This window comes from Natrix helvetica (assembly GCF_964273705.1).
Source record: "Natrix helvetica genome assembly, chromosome: 2".
NCBI classification, from domain to species: Eukaryota; Metazoa; Chordata; class Lepidosauria; order Squamata; family Natricidae; genus Natrix; species Natrix helvetica.
The window spans coordinates 83,013,716-83,029,581 of record NC_138552.1 but is presented as its reverse complement, the minus strand read 5'-3'; the positions used below and the strand labels follow the sequence as shown (position 1 = coordinate 83,029,581).

General features: G+C 38.6%; 1 protein-coding gene across 1 annotated transcript in view; it reads right to left on the bottom strand.

The window, feature by feature from the left end:
- CNTLN (centlein) overlaps positions 1 to 15,866 on the bottom strand; it is a 216,945-nt gene that overhangs the window by 110,225 nt on the left and 90,854 nt on the right. Inside the window, exon 9 of the mRNA XM_081940175.1 lies at positions 4,988 to 5,113. Within this exon, the coding sequence (XP_081796301.1) occupies positions 4,988 to 5,113 (126 nt within the window). The remainder of the gene's footprint in view (positions 1 to 4,987; positions 5,114 to 15,866) is intronic.

The window sequence follows — 15,866 nt, the reverse complement described above, 5'->3', positions numbered from 1 at the left end:
AAGGCAAGTGCTGGGAACGAGGTGACTCTTTTTGAGATTCACCCCAAACCCGTGATTCTACAAGGTGTGAACGGTGAGGGCGAGATCTCTTTCTGCCTGAACCGGAGACCTGGACAACAAGAGGATGTAACAGAGAATCCAAACTGGGGATGACCTGATGTGGGCGGCTAGTGCTGCCAGTACCTTTGTGAATACCCTGGGGGCAGACGATAGGCCGAACGGAAGAGCTCAGCACTGGAAGTGCCTCCCCCCATAGGAGAAGCGGATATATTTTTGGTGGTCTATGAAGATGGAGACATGAAGGTAAGCTTCGGTCAAGTCTACCGACGTGAGGAAGTCGCCATTCCTGACCGCCTGGAGGATGGTGTGCAGAGAATGCATTTTGAACCGCCGATAGACAATGTGGCAGTTTAATGTTTTTAGATCTAAAATTGCTCTCCATCCCCCGGAATTCTTCAGTACCACAAACAGGCGGGAATAAAAACCCTGCCCTTCCTGTTGGGGAGGAAGCGGTTGGATGGCCCGGATCTCCAACAGGTGCTGAATGGCCTGTTCCATCAGTGCCCTCTTGCGAGGATACCGAGAGACCGGGCATGGCACAAAGTGTTCCTGGGGGATGGAGAGGAATTCTAGCATGAGACCAAATTTGACAGTTTTGAGTACCCAATTGTCTGTTGTGGTCTCCTCCCAGCAGTGGGCAAAGAATGCCAAGCGGCCTCCGATCGGAAGAGAGTCCAGATAGTCATTTCCTAAGTGAAAAATGGTGGTTGCCTCCTCCAGGGTAAGATTCCTTGGAGGGGAAAAGCTGTGTGCTTCTACTCTACCCGACCTGGTGAGATCCCTGTCTGGGAGTGTAGGATTGGCATTGTGGACGTAGGAAGAAAGGTTCCCCTTCCGCCGGTCGAAAGGACGACCTCCTATAGAAGGGAGCGGGCCGACTATCCTGTTTCTTGTAGATGGATGAAAGGACCTTGCTCTTGTCTTTAGATTCCGTGAGGTACGGGTCTAAGGGATTACTAAATAACTGGATGCCACTGAATGGGGAGACTGCTAGGCACCACTTGGTACGGACATCCACCTGCCATGGTTTGAGCCAAAGCAGATGCCTGGCCATGACCGAAGAGGCCATGGCTTTAGAAGCGAATCTAGCAGCATTAAGGGAAGAATCAGCCACAAATTCAACCGCTGCACTGATCTTGTTGAGATCCCTATGTGATCTAGTATCAGTAGGAGTGATGCGCTCCTGAAGCTGTTCAATCCAAACCAAGGCCACCCTGGACAAAAAGGAAGTGGCCGTAGAGGCCCTAACAGCCCAGGCACCGGCCTGATAGTTTTTGACTAAGGTTTGATCTCCCCTTTTCTCCTCAGGTTGGGATTGCTGTTGTAGGCCAGCAGCCATGAGCTGTTTAATGGTTTCAGCAATGATGATTGCCATATCAGCAGGAGAGGTGTACATGGTATGGGGCCCCCAGAGCCATGTGTAACCAGGAGGGAAGCCTGTTCAAAGGTGCGCTCCCTATTGAGAGGGACATCAAAGAAATTGCCTCTGTTGTCAGGTTCCTTCAAAGACAAGGATTCCGAAAACAATTGCCCTTCTGAATAGGTGGGGGGGGTCAGGGCCCATGGGAGGCAAGACAGGTGGAGTGGGGACGCCACTTGGTGATCCTCGGAGGGAGGGAGGGAGGCTGGGCAATTATAATATGTTGTTTTTGGGCCCTCTGAAATTCTTTCTCAAGGGCCTCCTGCCTCTTCTGCCCTGGTAGTCGCTTTAGAGACCTTGGGGTTTACTCCTGAGGAAGGGGCCTTTTTGGCTTGCCTCTTCCTGCTGCTCTTTGCCCCTGATGGCCCTGCCTCCTCTAATCCTGCATTCGTATCCATAGCTGGATCAGCCATTTCCCCAAACATAAATCAATACCCCAATAAGATAGGCAGCGGTCTCACCCATTTGCTGGCCAGGCGCTCCTGATCTGGTCCACCTGGGGTGATCCCGTGTTGCTGGGCACTCCAAACGCCTTTTTTAAAGCATCCAAAATGGCTGACTTTTTTTCTCTGAAGTGGCCTCAAAATGGCCACCACTATCTTCACGGGCCTTTCTGACCCGTAAAATGCCGTTGATACTAAGTGTGGCCAGGCGATCTGCAGAATGGCCACGGGACTCACCTGGAACCGCTGCGTGTGAAACAGCCGGTTGAACGTCCCTCCGAGTGCCCAGAATCAAGAAGCGCCTGCCAGGAAACAGCCATGGAGCTATAGCTCGTCAGCTGGCTGATCTGATTGCAAGATAGGCTTCCTGAGTGAACTCGTGGCCGCAGGCAATCAGACAGCTGAGGAGAGGCAGCCAGAGATCAGTTTCAAATTTTCCTCCAATTTGTAGAATAAAGGATTATTTAAGGAACCATTTAAAGGAACAACAATTTTTTTTGGAAAAATTTATCAATTAAAGATATAATTAAATAATTTGGAGGAGAGATCAATTCTCACAGCCAGTCCAGGTTGGACTGAGTCTGAAAGTGGGGAGGAGCCACAAGGGCCCAATGACATCATAAGTGTAGACTCAGTCCGATTGGTTAATGGATGGAGCATACCCAGTCTGGCTGCTGTCTCTATAATAACAGGAAAAAGTAAGTATGCACATGGAAAGTTTTGACATTTTCAACATGTTTCAACATATAGATATTTAATCTTCATTTCAATTATATTGATAAAGGAGGTATGAGCTTATTATGCTTCATTTGCATTTTGCAATCCATTGTGTAATTTAAATAAAGCATATGTATATTTTGCATGCAAAAGTAACTACATTCCTATTATTTATTATTTAAAGAATATTGTATCTCACATTAGAATCATGTGCACTAAATCTGGAGCTTAGAACATCATTGGTGAAAATTTGGTAACTTGTCTTATTGAAACTTCAGATATTTATTCTGATTTGCTAGATCAAAAGAGGTCTCTGGGCCTTCAAAAAGAAGATTAGAGATATCTATGCAATTGGGGAGAGATTTAAAAACATTGCCAAACAAGTAGTCATCAATCATTCCACTGTCTGGAAGATCATCAATGAGAGGAGAAAATTTCCAACAACTGGCAACTTGTCCAGGCCAGGCCTGGACAACGTTCCACCAAATTTAACATGAGAGCAGAATACATGCTGAAAGAACCTAGAATTTCATCATTAATCGCCAAGCAGTTATCGATATTACTACTATCAAATGCTTGAATTAATCATCAGAAAGCTGCACAAATTAAATCTACATAGAACTAATGTCAGGAGGAAACGTTGTTGTGTACAAAGACTATCAGGGCAAGCTGCTCATGAACTTCTAGGCAAAATCAAGATTTCTGGAACAATGTACTCTGGACAGATGAAGCAAAGATGATTTATTTGGCCATAGTACCAGTACCACGTTTGATGAAAACCAAGGACAGTATTTCACCAGAAGAATCTGATACCAACTGTAAAGCATGATGTTACAGTTTGGGACTGCTTAGCTGCATTAGGATTTGGGCAGCACAACATCACAGTTTCTAGCAGGAATTCTCCAGAGGGTGTTTGGAGATAATGTGAAACCATCTGTCAGAAGACTGAAGCTCATCCCAAAGTTGAGCTTGGAACATAACAATGACTATAAATATCACAGAAAAATCAGCCAAAGATTGGCTAAAAAATATAAAAGGAAGGGTTCTGGAATGGCCAAGTCAAAGCGTGGATCGAAATCCCATTGAGATGCTGTGGATGGATTTAAACTGGGCTGCGCATGTAAAAATCCCTCAAATATTGAACAACTGAAAAAAAAATCGGAATGAAGGAATGGGAAAGATTTCTTCTTGGTCAATATCAGAGATTGGTAGACAGTTATAAAAAAAATATTTATGGTTGTTTTTACCAGTTATTAGAAAGAAAGAATTACTTCCTTTTCCCACAGAAGAAAGTAGCCAAACAAAATTTGCGCAATTTATGGTACATTGCAGTGTCCATTGAAATTGAAAAGGAATTAGGTGAAAGATATGTTTTATTATGTACATTAAAAAGGTATATCTTTTTTCTTTGTATATTTTTATTTTCTCTATGTAAAATGTTGCAGCTGTAACGTAAGTAGTCTGGGAGATTTTTTAATTAATAATTGTTATTTCTTTTTGTTAATAAACAACTACAAAATCAATTTTTCATATTTTTGTTCAGTGATATCACCTTTATCTTTATATAGTGTTTGAATGAAGATAAAATGTTATGTGCATATATATTAAAAAAGACTTTAACATGGTAAAAAATTACTTTTTTGCACAACTATAGAGTCCAGAGATGGGTTGCTACCGGTTAGTTCTGGTTCAGACAAACCGGTAGTGGAAATAGTGACTGGGTCGCCAAACCGGTAAGGACGGCAGGCTCACCACGCCCCCGAACTGGTTCCCCGGTCGCCAGGCATGTCTTTTTGGCATTTTTTAATGTTCTGCGCATGCACAGACCTATTTACGGGCTACTGCGCACACACATAGTGTGTCATGTGCACGCGCACACCAAACCAGCAGTAATGCCGACAGCAATCCACACTTGACAGAGACCACAGATTTTGCACTTCTGACCTTGAAATATATAGACATGTTGATTTTACTATCTACATGGCTGGAAATGGAGATTCAAGGCATAGGCAAACTATGTTATTTAAACTTTACATAAGTAATTTATAACATTTGAAACAAAGAAGTCCTCTTAAGAATAGGCAAACATATTTGCTCAGTTTTAGATCCTAAAATTATTAATTAAAAAATCTCCCAGACTACTTATGTTACAGCTGCAACATTTTACACAGAGAAAATAAAAGTATACAAAGAAAAAAGATATACCTTTTTAATGTACATAATAAAACATATCTTTCACCTAATTCATTTTCAATTTCAATGGACACTGCAATGTACCATAAATTGCGCAAATTTTGTTGTGGGTCTATTGACATCAAGTAAAAATGTTATGTATTTTAATTTTCACCTTTAGTTGTAGTGCCTTTTCTAAGTTTTCAATCTTTCCTTCAGCTATTTTGAGCTTCCTGAGTTCTTCTGACTCTTTCAAAAAGCTCTTTGGGGACAGAGACCTTGAACGTTTCACAGGTGGTTTCTGGAGAATAAAACAAGGACATGGTTGAAGTGGTTAGAACGCTGGATTATGAAAGACATGCAAAATTAAAGAACAAGTAATTTTGAATACTAATAATGAATTATAAAAAAAATCCTGCGTGGTATACCAGAGAAATAACAAGCAGAATTACCACAGCGCTACCACTAAAGGTTTCTCTGTGACTCGTTAATGAGAATATTCATTTACATTTACATTGTTTCTTTCAGAATAATGATGTCCCATTAGGGAAGACTAAAGGGTTATAGTCTCAGAAATGCAAGAAACCTCATTACAAAGGAGGGGATAGAGGCTGATCTAATTGCTCTATAAGGGTCCAAGGTTACACTTGATAGGACAACCAGAAACAAGAGGGAAAGAGTTTTTTCCCTCTGAAATAGTTTAACACACTGTGAAGTTGAAGGAACAATATGCTTGAGGAATATAAATAAAACAGACAGTAGATCTTATACCATAATGACCATATGGTCATTAAATATAATATGCCTAACTAGAGACAAGAATATGTGTTTATATTATGTGCAGTTTCATATAGCAATCTGGAGAAAGGATGTGTGAAACTAGCACTTAAACTGGGCAACCTTCTTGCTTGTACTATGTCAAATGTTTTTATGTAAAACAAATAAAATATACAGATTAGTTTTACTGAATTTCAGTAACTGTGATTAGCATATGGAGCAACATTTTAATCATAATACTAATCTTAATGTTTTAACAATTTAATAACTTAACTGTGCAAAATATGAAGTGACATTTTGTCCATGGATTTTTTTTAGTTAATAATAATAAAAAAAAGAATTTACATTCTTCCAACAGTCATTGAAGTTTTTCTTTTGAATAAAAAAAAGGGCTGGGAGAGTTTAGCTTTTAATTTTGAATAGAAAAAAGGCAGGAAGTACAGATTTTTGCCCATGACAGAGATTTAGTTTAAAAATATTTTTTCTTTGAAACATTATTTCATGAGTACAATTTAAAGAAAAGAGGCTAATTTATTTTATCTATTAAAATAAATCACATTATGAGTCAAAGTATACAGGAATAAGAATTCCAAATATATATTTTAAAAACAAAGTAAATCTACCACATCACACCTGGATGACACGTTTGTGTCTTTGAGGAAAGAAAACAGACACAATATAGGCAGATTTGCCCAACAAAGCCCCCTCCAAATATGTTGGACACATAAATCCTAAGCACCATGGAACATAAATGAACATATTTAGCAGGCAATGGAGTGAGGAATACTTATATAGATATGGTATTAGATATAATTCCCAATAAACATATCCTGATAATGATGTGCAAGTTAAGAATCTGGAAGTGAAGATTGGAATGTTTGATCAGAAAAAGATTGAGATTGGATTTTAGTAAGAGGAGATGTTATTCTTGTCAGGCTACAAGAATGATCTGGAAAAAGTTGATATATTGGATATACAAGTGAATCAGCTGATGTTTTCATAATTAAAAGGAGCATAGACATAACACTTTGTGACAAAAATCTTGAGAGATGGGATGAAAAAACTCTGCCTAGGAAACATAAGAGAGGGTGTGGCCCACTGCTACATAATGGGCAGAGAAAGAGACTCAAAAAGGATTTTCCCCAGCTTTTTCAGGCTGTTAAGGAGATTTGAACTTTCAGACTTGCAAGATTATATTTAAGAAGTCTTCTAATAAAATAGAATGAGTGTTTTCTATTTGGTTTACTCGGGAAGACTAACAAACAAATAACAAAACAGAAGAGTGACTTGAATAATCTTCCTATACTAATTTACAAAGGAGAGCTGTTAAAAGTTTTGAAAGACTTGCTGATTAGGGAGAATGGAAAAAATGAAAAGAACTCAAATTCTCTATAGAATATCATTTGAAGAGTTTAAAAACCAACATTGTTAAAAAAATAAGGGGAAGATAAAGTTGGTATATTTGATCAAGGTTAAAATAATTATTTTATTGTTATATTGTTTATACTGTTGTTTCTATGTTGTTATATGTATATAATCCTTAATGGATTTTTGCTGACTAGGAGTAAAGACAAGGTTTTAAGGATCTGTTTATAGATAAGCAATGAGATATGAGATAAAGAGTTTGTTTGTTGTATTTTAAGATAAGGTGGTAACTTACTAAAATTGTTTATACTTCTTGTGACTAAGGGCAAAGTTTTTTCTTTCTTTCTTTTCCATATTCTTATCTTGTATTTTGGTCATTATATTAGTTATTATCTGTATAATTGTAATGCTTAATAAATTTATTTTAAGATGAAGAAGTAAATCAGTAATTAGTCTTAGCCTTTACCTACCTATGAAGGAGAGGAGGGTTTTTTTAATCTATGCACCAAGGAAATAGGGATTAACTCTTACCTGGGAGAGGAGGCACTTTCAAAAAGTCCCCCCCCCCCCAATTCAGTTTTTTAATCCCACCCACTTCATTTCAAAAGCTGTGTGGCACAGTTATACAGAAAAAAGAGAAGGAGATATAATATTTTTAATATTTAAAAGAAGTAACTACAGTTCTGCACAAGAGCACCTGGGATGCCAATAATTTTACTACCTGTGCACATGAACAAAAGAACCACTTTCTTCTGAATACAGAACACTGCAGTGACCCTTTCCGGTATTCATCTCCATGAAGAGAAAGATAACAGGGCTAGATAAAGGTTTGTGGGAAAATAAAGTCATTTTTGAATCTCTACAGACTGGATCTGAAGTCCCAGGTCACATTCAGCTCATACATTATAGTTTTATTATCCATAGTTATTATTATTATTCATTACATTTTATATTACCCAATTCCCAAAGATTCTACATGATCTACATAAGCATCAGGAGTTCTACTATTATGTAATTGCATTGCAGAACAATTTTTTCCAAGTCAATTTGCTATCCTGAAATGTCACTTTATAAAATGGCACCAATATATATATAAATATCTATAACAAATTTGGTATTTACAAATGCCCATTTAAGAGTATCTAAACAGATACATCAAGTCCAAATTCTGAAGCACTTAATAAGCAATTGTTTTATTTTTGTCTATCTTGAAATTGAAATTTCAGGTGCTCTAACCTTACCCTCAAAATGTTAGAACCACTGTCTACCTTTTCTTTTATTTATATGCTGCTCATGCCAATATTCTTGGGTGATTTACAAACATACAGATACCCAATTTCAAATGATTTAAACTTTCTAAAAGTAATCATAAAAATAATTGTTTACAAGTCTCTAAAGAATCTGACAAAAAGTGAGGTTTTAAGCCCTTTTTTGAACTGTAAATAGATAGGCCAATCTGAAGTCTATTGGTGGCAAATCATTCCATAATATGGATCCCACAATGGAAAAGGCAGAATTTGCTGATGCTATATCAGTTGTGAATGCCCCAACACTGGAAGTCTTTAAGAAGATGTTGGATAGCCATCTGTCTGAAACGGTAGGGTTTCCTGCCTAGGCAGGGGGTTGGACTAGAAGGCCTCCAAGGTCCCTTCCAACTCTACTATTGTATTATCAGATGGACCCTGCATCCAAAGTGCCTCATTGCAGTCTTAAGAGTAAGAGATGAACTATATGGCAATGGATGATCGTGGGTCTAAACTTTGTGAATATTTATGTACCAAAGTCAACATCTTAAATTTGACCCAGGAAGCAAGTGGCAATTAATGTAGAAATCTCAATGCAGAAAATATACTACTTCTCGCAATTATAGCATCTTTTTTTTATTTGAATTATGTTTGAGTATCAGGTCTCAGCAGATATTTTAATAGAATCTATTGTTGCTTTATTTGTGTTCTGATTAATGATGCAGTGAAACAAGGCATAAACTTTCAAAACAGAATGAAAGAAAATTTCTAAGAAACAAAATAAATGCAAAATTACTGCCTTTGGAATCAGTAATTAATTCTAAAAGTAAAGTAACATCATTTGTATAAACTCCTAACTCAGCATTTTCACTAATTACAAACATTTAAATCCAAACTTGATTTCTTTAACTTAACCTCAGTTTCATCTGTTTGGAAAAAAACAAGACAACCACACAAACACGATCAAGTAATAAATATTCATCTAAGAATTCTACAAAGAATTGAACTTGTAAATAATTTCATTAAATTAACAATCCTTTATCCAGTGTTTAATAAGGTAAAACTTCCTACTCCCAAAAGTTATTTTAACAAGTCTTTGGCAGATAATAAAAACACTCTTCGATAAAGCTTCCAGAATTATAAGTAGCATTGACAGTTATTAAAACTGTTATTATCCGAGTCCCAGAACAAAATGTCAAACTTTGCCAACCTCATTTTGACATAAATACACAAGGCAATAAACACTTTCCTATCTTGTATTTTTTCCCAGCCCTAGTACTGATGCAATCCAAGCAATCTCTACTGCAAAGACTATGATTTGCCAGTGAATGATTTGTTCATTTCAATTTTTTTTTCAAAAGCTCTATTTCGGTCTTTTGAGACATTACGAAGTATTTTAGCTCTGTTAAAGTATACTGTTGGAATTCCTAGAAAATGGAAATACAATACCTTAGAATACTGTAGGTAAAATCAATATTTGGAGTAGCAGTTACAATGACATCATGTTTATATTTTAATTAAGTAAATTTAAATAATAAAAGCCAATTGTTTACACAAAAGGAGGACTGAGACTGAAGTGGAGGAAATTAGACCCATACTAATATATCTATATCCTACATTCAAAGACAGGACTATGGACTTTTCTTTGTACAGTACCTATTAAAATCATGTGGCCTCCACTCACGACAGTTTGGATAGTTACCCCAGGCATTTTATTTATTTAATTTCATAGTCCTCTTTATCTCAAGATAATTATATACATAGCAATATGCTAATCATAAAAATCTTGATATACATTTGTTATGTCTTACCTTTCCTATCACAGGGGTAGGCAGTCTGTTTCCCATATTCTACCATGACTTAAGGCATTTCCTTTGTGCCTGTCAGGTTCTCTGCCCATGTTAATTTCTCTCTTTTTTTAAAAAGATTATCCTTTTAATTTTAAACATCTACAAAAGAAGCTAATGGGCTACACAACAATGTACCAAATCCCAGTACTCATTTTTAATTCCAAGTATGTCCCTGGACTTTACATACATCGCACAGGCATACTTACAAAAAGAGAAACTATGACCACAAGCCCCAGACCAAGACAAAAGGTGACCAGACAAAAGATTTGATTAAAAAAAATCATTCAAATGACTATAAGGAATAGAAGGAAGCAACTCCAAAATATATGTCTTCTGCTAAGTGGCAATGCTGGCAATGTCCAGAACAATTGTGAAAAGTGAACAGCAACAATTTTGCGAGAGAGTATGTAATATGTTCAAAATGCCAAACCTGCTGATAAAGATTACTAATTCTGTCCCTCAGGCTAAAACATATGAAGAACAGATGCAGGAATTGGGTTGTAGGAAAATAGGGGGAGGAAGGTAGATAATTTGATATGTTCTTTAGTTGTTTATAAAAATAATAAAGGAGGGATATAAATAAAATAAAAAATATCACAACTAGATGAGCTAATTTTATTTTTTGAAAGGTACCCCTTTAACAGTCTCTGGCAAGTCTGAAGGTACAAATCTCCCATTGCCTCTTTAACCACCCTATCAGTTATGGTGGGTTTTAAGAAGCTAGTAGTTATATATAACTTGGGACTTGGGTAGATTTGAGACCACCTCTTTTAGACAGAATCTGCCTGCCTAATATATGCAATCAATATAGACTACTGTGTATCCCCACCTATCAGAATGTATCACTGGATGAGGCACAGGAATGGTATTTCTCTGTGGGAATTAATATTCTATGGAACAATTTGCACCCCAAGCTGTTATCACCCAGGTTACATAGGCAGATGCAGGCTTCAATAAAGTCCTTTATTGCTTTGCTATCCCACAACAAATGGCCCTATAATGGCCTGTAAACCTCCATCTCAAACTTTCTCAAAGTCAGTCACCAACAGTCAGTGCAATAAGTCCCACAAACTAAAGCCAATAATCACCAGGACTGATTCACACGGCTTGTGTAGTCCAAAAGCAAGGTGCAAAGTCCACAAGGCAAGATCTATACTCCACAAGCAAGGTCAGAGTACATAGGGCAAAACACCATCCGAAGCAGAGTCTACAAAGACTGGGGAAGTATGTGCCAAAGTCAAACAATTGTTTCTGACAAAGACACTTTTCCTTGCCTCTGATTAAATCAGCTCAAGTCAGGTGTTTCTTGTGAGGTGGTGGCTTTCTTGCCAGCAGCCTCACAGAACTCCTTTGAGCTTCCCTCCGCTCCACTCTTCATGCCTTCAGATTAGGTGGGAAGACAGCTGTTTCTCATCAGAGAGAGAGGATCTGCTGCCTCTCGTAACCACTGCCTGTCTGCTGCCAATCCTCCCCTGCGTTAGTGGTGACAGGCAGCTTTCCGTCTGGTCAACTACCTTCCCCAATGCCAGAGGGTCATGGGACAGCATCATTGTCAGCCCTGGACTCTCCAGACATTCCACGGGAGACATACCATCCCCGTGGAAGTTCCTGATTCCAACTCCTCATCCTCTGAACTGGGATCCAATGGGGCTATGACACAAGCTGAATGTTGTCTCACAGCATTCTGGAAACGTGTTAGGATCTGGTTATTTTGGAAGCCTCTTGGAGGTAGATTATTGTTGAGAACACTGCCACAAAAAGTTGGATTAGTATTTAGTAGGAAGAGATAATTATTTTTATTGGTTCACCATATTATATATGCTGCTTTGACTGAAGAACATTTAGAGTCGTATTCATTCATTCATTTGTTCATTCATTCATTCATTCACCAGTTCATTCAATTTATATAGTCTCCCATTTCAAACAAGTAATTCTAGAGAGCAAACAATCATAAAATCAATTAAACCAATTAAAACACAATACACAAAGAAAATAATAATATGTGCTCATTGCACTTCATGAAAAACTGCATTTTAACTATCAGATGTAAAAGAGATGCTTTCTTCCCATCATGGAGAAACATAAGACAAATGCCACCTTACAGAAATAGTTTTGTTGATATGTAAACTATCCAGAAACACACTTGGATTGATTTTTTTAACCTATGGCTTTCAGCTATAATCATATTAATATCAGGTAACAGCATTTCAGATCCCCTATGGTTAACACTCATAGCGGCTGCCAAGCACTTTCTAGCTCTTTGTTCCAGATGGCTCTTGCCTTCTTCAGGAACTTCAACCTTTCTTTAGGATTAAGTGCTTCATCCCAACTCAAGTGCTGATAGTAACTGCCAAGAAAGTGCTCCCTAAGCACAGTTTTCTGCTAGATTTCTCACTTCCACAAAACTGTTTAAAGAAAAAGATAGCAGGTTTATTGGACCATTCTCTGTAATAACACAGATCAAACCTATGACTTTTTGTTGGCAGCTTCCAGTCACAGTTAAACTACATTCAGTTTTCCAACATTCCCTCTTTTCTCTCTTTAGCAGTTTTGCCTCATTGCCATCTTGAAGAATGGAAGGAAGAACTTTCGAGATGGAACTTATCTGGATTCCTTGTATAGGAGGAACAACAGTCAGTCTGAATGCCAAGTTTGGTATACTGACTAAAGTGCTGACTAGCAACTGGGACGCCTTCAGTACCAGTCCACCCATAGACATGTAAATGTCTTTGGATCAATCACTCTCTCAGCCCAACCCATCTCACATGGTGGTTATTGTAAAGAAAATAGGAGCCAAGAGACTGAATAAGTATGCCATCCTGAGTTCACCAAAACAAAGGCAAAATAAAAATATAATAAATAAACCAACAAATAAATATAGCATTTATGGGACATTCTTGCATATTTCCTTTCACAGTTCTGTTCACATTATCTCCATAAATTCAAGCTACCTGATTGGCTATACAATAAGTCTTCTCTATCTGCTACCCACCAGTAGTTCTCAGAGGAAGAGAATAGATTTCCTAGGGACAGGAGAGATAAGTTGTTATATAACTAATGTACAACATATTGTGATCTTTCCTTGCTGATATTTTCTGCCCTTGGCTAGATAAAACTCTGGCAGACCAGATGGGGCTTAAATATATTCAGATTGATAGGGTCTCACTCAATTTCTAATATTCAAATATGGTTCAAGTTAGGCTTCATCTTCTTTGGGGTGCTATTAGTTCTGCCTTTTGGGGAACTTCTTACTTGCTGGTCAAGTTTGGCTCTATGTACAAATATGCATTAACATTGACTTGGCAGGTTGCAGCCTTTCCTTGTTGACACTTTCTAACCTTCGTACCGAGCTATTCAAATGGAAAGAGCCAGGCTTCTCATCTTTTCTATAATATAATTCCAATTCAATCTTAGATTACTTCTATATAGTGTTTTAATATCCTATTAATTTTGGCATGAATTGGCTGCTACCCATAAGAACAACAACCAATAAACATCCATGTGAAAATCACACTCATGCTCAGATATAGAGGCTGTGTGTGGTCATTATTATTAAAATGACCATTATATACCCAATGCTGATATAGCCCCAGTTGTTGGTAATTTTAATTATTTCTGTGATAATGAGATCACTGGTCTCCTTATGTGTCTTCCTTTCTCATAAACGTCTAAGAAGGTTGCAATTTTTTAATCAATAGTCATGGCTTTTAACAACCACTGTTTCAGTTTTTAATTTTTTCCCTTTTATTTGAGGTGTCTCACTCCAATGGGATTGGCCCACCCCACTCACTCCAGCAAAGTGGATTTGGAGTCCAATGGTGGAGCGTAATAGAAGATCCATTTCTGTTTCTGCCTTCACCCTTTCTGCTGCCAGAGGTGACACTTGGCCTTCCAGAAGGATATTAAAACTTGACTCTTTTGGCTGATATGGGGGCTCTGATGGAGATGCTCTGCACTGGAAATGATTAATGGGATAAGAAAGGAGACAACACTCTCATCCTCCTGGTTTTTAGTCTTTATTCAATTCTTACTGGTTTTAATTAGTTTTATATTTATTCCTTTATATTTTGTAAGCTGCCCAGAGTCATTTCAATGGTGAGAAGGGAGTGGTATGAATATAATAAATAAAAATAAATGAATTTCATTGATGTAGGATTATTTTAAAAAAATTAAAAAGTGAGAAGGTGACAGATTGCTTTACCCAAGCATGAGAGGGGGTTTTCCTGGAAAGGTAAAGGTACAGGCATCTCTGAGGTTTTACTCTGCTAGCTGTAACCGATTTTAGGAGGCAGTGTTCATCTCTGTTTCTTTAAGCCAGTGGTCGGCAAGCCGCGGCTCGCGAGCCACAAGCGGCTCTTTACACATTTTAATGCGGCTCTTCTGTGTGCCGGATTATTATCCTCCCTAATCATTGTGGATCGAAAAGAAAAAAGAGAAAGGGGCGCTTGTTTTGAAGCGCCCGCTCCCCTCCCTCCTCTCGGGCACTTCAAAACAAGCGCCTCTTTCCCTTTTTTCTCTTCGATCCACAATGATTAGGGAGGATCCTGAAGTCGGGCGGGGACGAGAAGCGAGGAGGCAGAAAAAGAAACGCAGGCTAAGGAGCTTCCCCCCCCTGCCCCCTCCCAGCAAAAATCTAACTGGGGAGCCGGGCAGGCAGTAGCAAATCACGCCGCGTGATCAGCTAATTTGCTACTGCCCGCCGGCTCCCTGATAAGATTTTTGCGGGGGGGGGGGGGGAAGCTCCTTGCCTCCGTCTCTTTTTCTCCTCCTCGCTTCCTGGGGCTCCACCAATGGGGGAGCAAGGCCCGCCCAGCGCCAGGCTTTGGGCTAACACAGAGGTCTGCAAAGTTGCTGTTTTAAGACTGGTGGACTTCAATTCTCAGAATTCTGGGAGTTGAAGTCCACCAGTCTTAAGAGCCAATTTTGCAGATCCCTGCCTGGGCTAATATGATTGATGCCCTTGGTGGACTTCAACTCTCAGAATTCTGGAGTTGAAGTCCACCAGTCTTAAGAGCCAATTTTGCAGATCCCTGGGCTAATATGATTGATGCCCCTGGTGGACTTCAATTCTCAGAATTCTGGGAGTTGAAGTCCATAAGTCTTCAAGCTGTCAGTTTTGAAGACCCTGGTTTTTTTTTCTAAAGGGTTAGGGGTGCAAGGGTCTTGCAACTTGACAGCTTTAAGACTTGCATGCTTCAATGCCAGAGTTTCTGAGCCAACATGACTGGAGGAGGAATTCTGGGAGTTGAAGTCCACAAGTCTTCAAGCTGTCAGGTTTGAAGACCCCTTGGGGTTTTTTTCCTAAAGGGTTAGGGATGCAAGGATCTTGTAACTTGACAGCTTTAAGACTTGCGTGCTTCAAATGCCAAAGTTTATTGAAACTAAAAACAGTGTACCATCCTATGTATTTTCGGTTTTAAAAGTGTGGCTCTCAAAATAAATTTCAATCGTGGTTTTGGCGAGATTTGGCTCAGTTGAAAAAAAAGGTTGCCCACCACTGCTTTAAGCCATTGATCCAGCCCAAAAAGGTAGAAGGGACAAAAATTTTGCCTCCTTTCTGATATACTAAGTCAGAGTTAGGAGGAAGACAGTTCATCAGATACAATCAATAAATAAATGGGTATCCTACAGCAACCATGACCAAGAAGGTGGAGGAGAAGTAAGTGATATTTTCAAACTTGGAGGAGGGGAAAAAAGACTGAATTCAATGAGGCAACAACCAGCACTCTTCGGGTTAAAGCAGAGCAGTACATAAATATCTCTGAGCACAAGGTCAATGAGCAAAATGCCACATTCATTCAGAAAAATAACAAGAAAA